The 2,205-nt window shown below is 49.9% G+C and overlaps 1 protein-coding gene across 1 annotated transcript in view; it reads left to right on the forward strand.

Annotated features, from left to right (window-relative positions):
* Window positions 1-1,674, forward strand: part of LOC124703728 (leucine-rich repeat extensin-like protein 6) — a 7,917-nt gene extending 6,243 nt beyond the window's left edge. The window contains exon 2 of the mRNA XM_047235956.1: window positions 1,650-1,674. Coding sequence (XP_047091912.1) covers window positions 1,650-1,674 — 25 coding nt within the window. The remainder of the gene's footprint in view (window positions 1-1,649) is intronic.
* The last annotated feature ends 531 nt before the right edge of the window (window positions 1,675-2,205 follow it).

The raw sequence follows: 2,205 nt of genomic DNA on the forward strand, positions 1-2,205 counted from the left end.
TAGGAGAGGGGGCTGACCACTTCAAGCGTCAGCCTTGGCCGCACCCCTTAGAGGGCCGGCGCCCAACTCCCTCTCTCCCCAAACCCTAGCGGTCTCTCTCCTCCACCACATCCCGCACGCTTAAGCGAAGCTCCGCCGGATTTCTCCACCACCACCGACACCACGCCGTCATGCTGTCGGATTCAAGAGGAGCTACTACTTTCGCTGCCCGCTGGAACGGGGAGGTGGACGTCGTCTTCATCAACAACCGAACGTGTGATCGAGTACGGAGGTGCTGCCCGTTCGTGGCGCCGGAAGCGATCGTGATCAAGATCTTCTACGCGCTTTTGCAAGCGGCAAGTGAACGTCTACCGCAGCAACAAGAGCCTCATCTTGTAGGCTTTGGAATCTCTTCAAGGGTGAGACTCGATATCCCCTCGTTGCTACCGTCTTCTAGATTGCATCTTGGCTTGGATTGCGTGTTCGCGGTAGGAAAATTTTTGTTTTCTATGCAACGTTATCCTACAGAGAGTTGAGACAGATCTTGCCGTATTTGATCAAGTGGTAGAAAATCTAGAACATGAACTTAAAGTGATGGGAGAGGAGAAAAGTAGATTCATCTTTGCAGTTTTATTAGGTGTCATCCCCTGTCCCTAGCGCTTATGTGGTTCTGGTAGACGATTTAGTATAGAATTGTTATTCGGCAGATGGCTCTAACCACCGTATTTTGTTGTGGCTCTAAGCACCGTATTTTGGTGTACAATTTCCTACTTGTGCTAAGTAATGCGCACGAAAATTTTAGCATGCATGAACATTTTATAAAAGTGAAGGGATCCCAAAAGTGAAAGCATGTACCAGCCTCCGGATCAAATACATATCAATATCTTCCCAATCAAGTTGGGATAGAATTCAAATCATACATACGGATGTACATGGACACATCAAGAACGTGGAGAAGCTTTTTTGAGACGGAGGTAGTAGTTCGAACAATTTTATCCCAATTGGAAATTGAAAAATAGAAATTTATCATAATTTATCCCAATTTGAGGCGTCGAACACGGCCGCGCAGCGATGGGCAAGAAAGGCCGGGACGACGGGCGGCTGAGGGGTGGTCATCTGCGCCATCCGCCGTTGAAGCGATGTTATCGACGATGGCTTCAATGTTCGTGGCATCGATGACCATTGTCGGAACCGCCGCTGTCTTGGTGTACTTCATCGCCGACGGATCTCGCGGAGGGCTGGATCGGCGGCTTTGCAGCGCGGTTGTAGACGATGGCTTCAATCGTCTTGGCATCGATTCGCACTCTCAGCATCGGAAGTGAGACATCAACAGCTCCGACATTGAAGGCCGGGTCTGCGCCGTCGAAGCGATGTTGTAGGCGATGGCTTCAATGTTCGTGGCATCGATGACCACCTGCCGGCACGGCCGCCGTCTTGGTGTTCTTCATCATTCAACGTATCCGAGAATAGAATCGAAAGTGAGACAGAGAGAGACATTTCAACTATTTCTGACGGTTAGATCCTCACCGGCACTCTTAGATCCACGGCGCACGCACGGTTAGATTCGCGCCGCCGCACGCCGCCGCACGCACGGTTAGATCCGCGCCGCCGCACGCCACCGCACGCACGGTTAGATTCGCGCCGCCGCACGCCGCCGCACGCATGGTTAGATCCGCGCCGCCGCGACCGCCGTAGTAAGAGTGGAAATACGAGAGAGGAAGATGCGACTAGAATATGCGACTGCCATGGTTGGTATGTATGTGCTCTGCTCTTGTCTCCGTATGCGTCCATCGTGGTAGAGAGAGAGAGAGATACAGGCCGTCCGATCATAAATGATCGAACGGTGCAAGCGTTCGTTGAGCTTTCAACCAACCAAGATCCGTGTGACATACATCTCGACCAATCAGAGATCAGCCGGTGAGTACAAGTTAGGAAAACCGAGTAGAACTAAGAGGGGGAAAAGTGAGGAAATGTTTATCTGAAGGGCAAAACCGAGTAGGACCGAGTAAAACAAGTGGGCCCGGAGGGGGAAAACTGAGTAACACTAAGTAAAACAGGGGCACCCAAATAATAAAGGGACTAAGGTAAATTGAAGCTTTTGGCATAAAAATTGTAAAATTGTGTTATTTGAACAATATATTACATTTTGGCCGACTAGATATTGTTTGCAACTCAAAGATACACAAGTGTGACGAATTTGGACTCATTTGGACAAAGTTTGTAAGC

The sequence above is a fragment of the Lolium rigidum genome, chromosome 3 (assembly GCF_022539505.1).
Source record: "Lolium rigidum isolate FL_2022 chromosome 3, APGP_CSIRO_Lrig_0.1, whole genome shotgun sequence".
Taxonomy (NCBI): Eukaryota; Viridiplantae; Streptophyta; class Magnoliopsida; order Poales; family Poaceae; genus Lolium; species Lolium rigidum.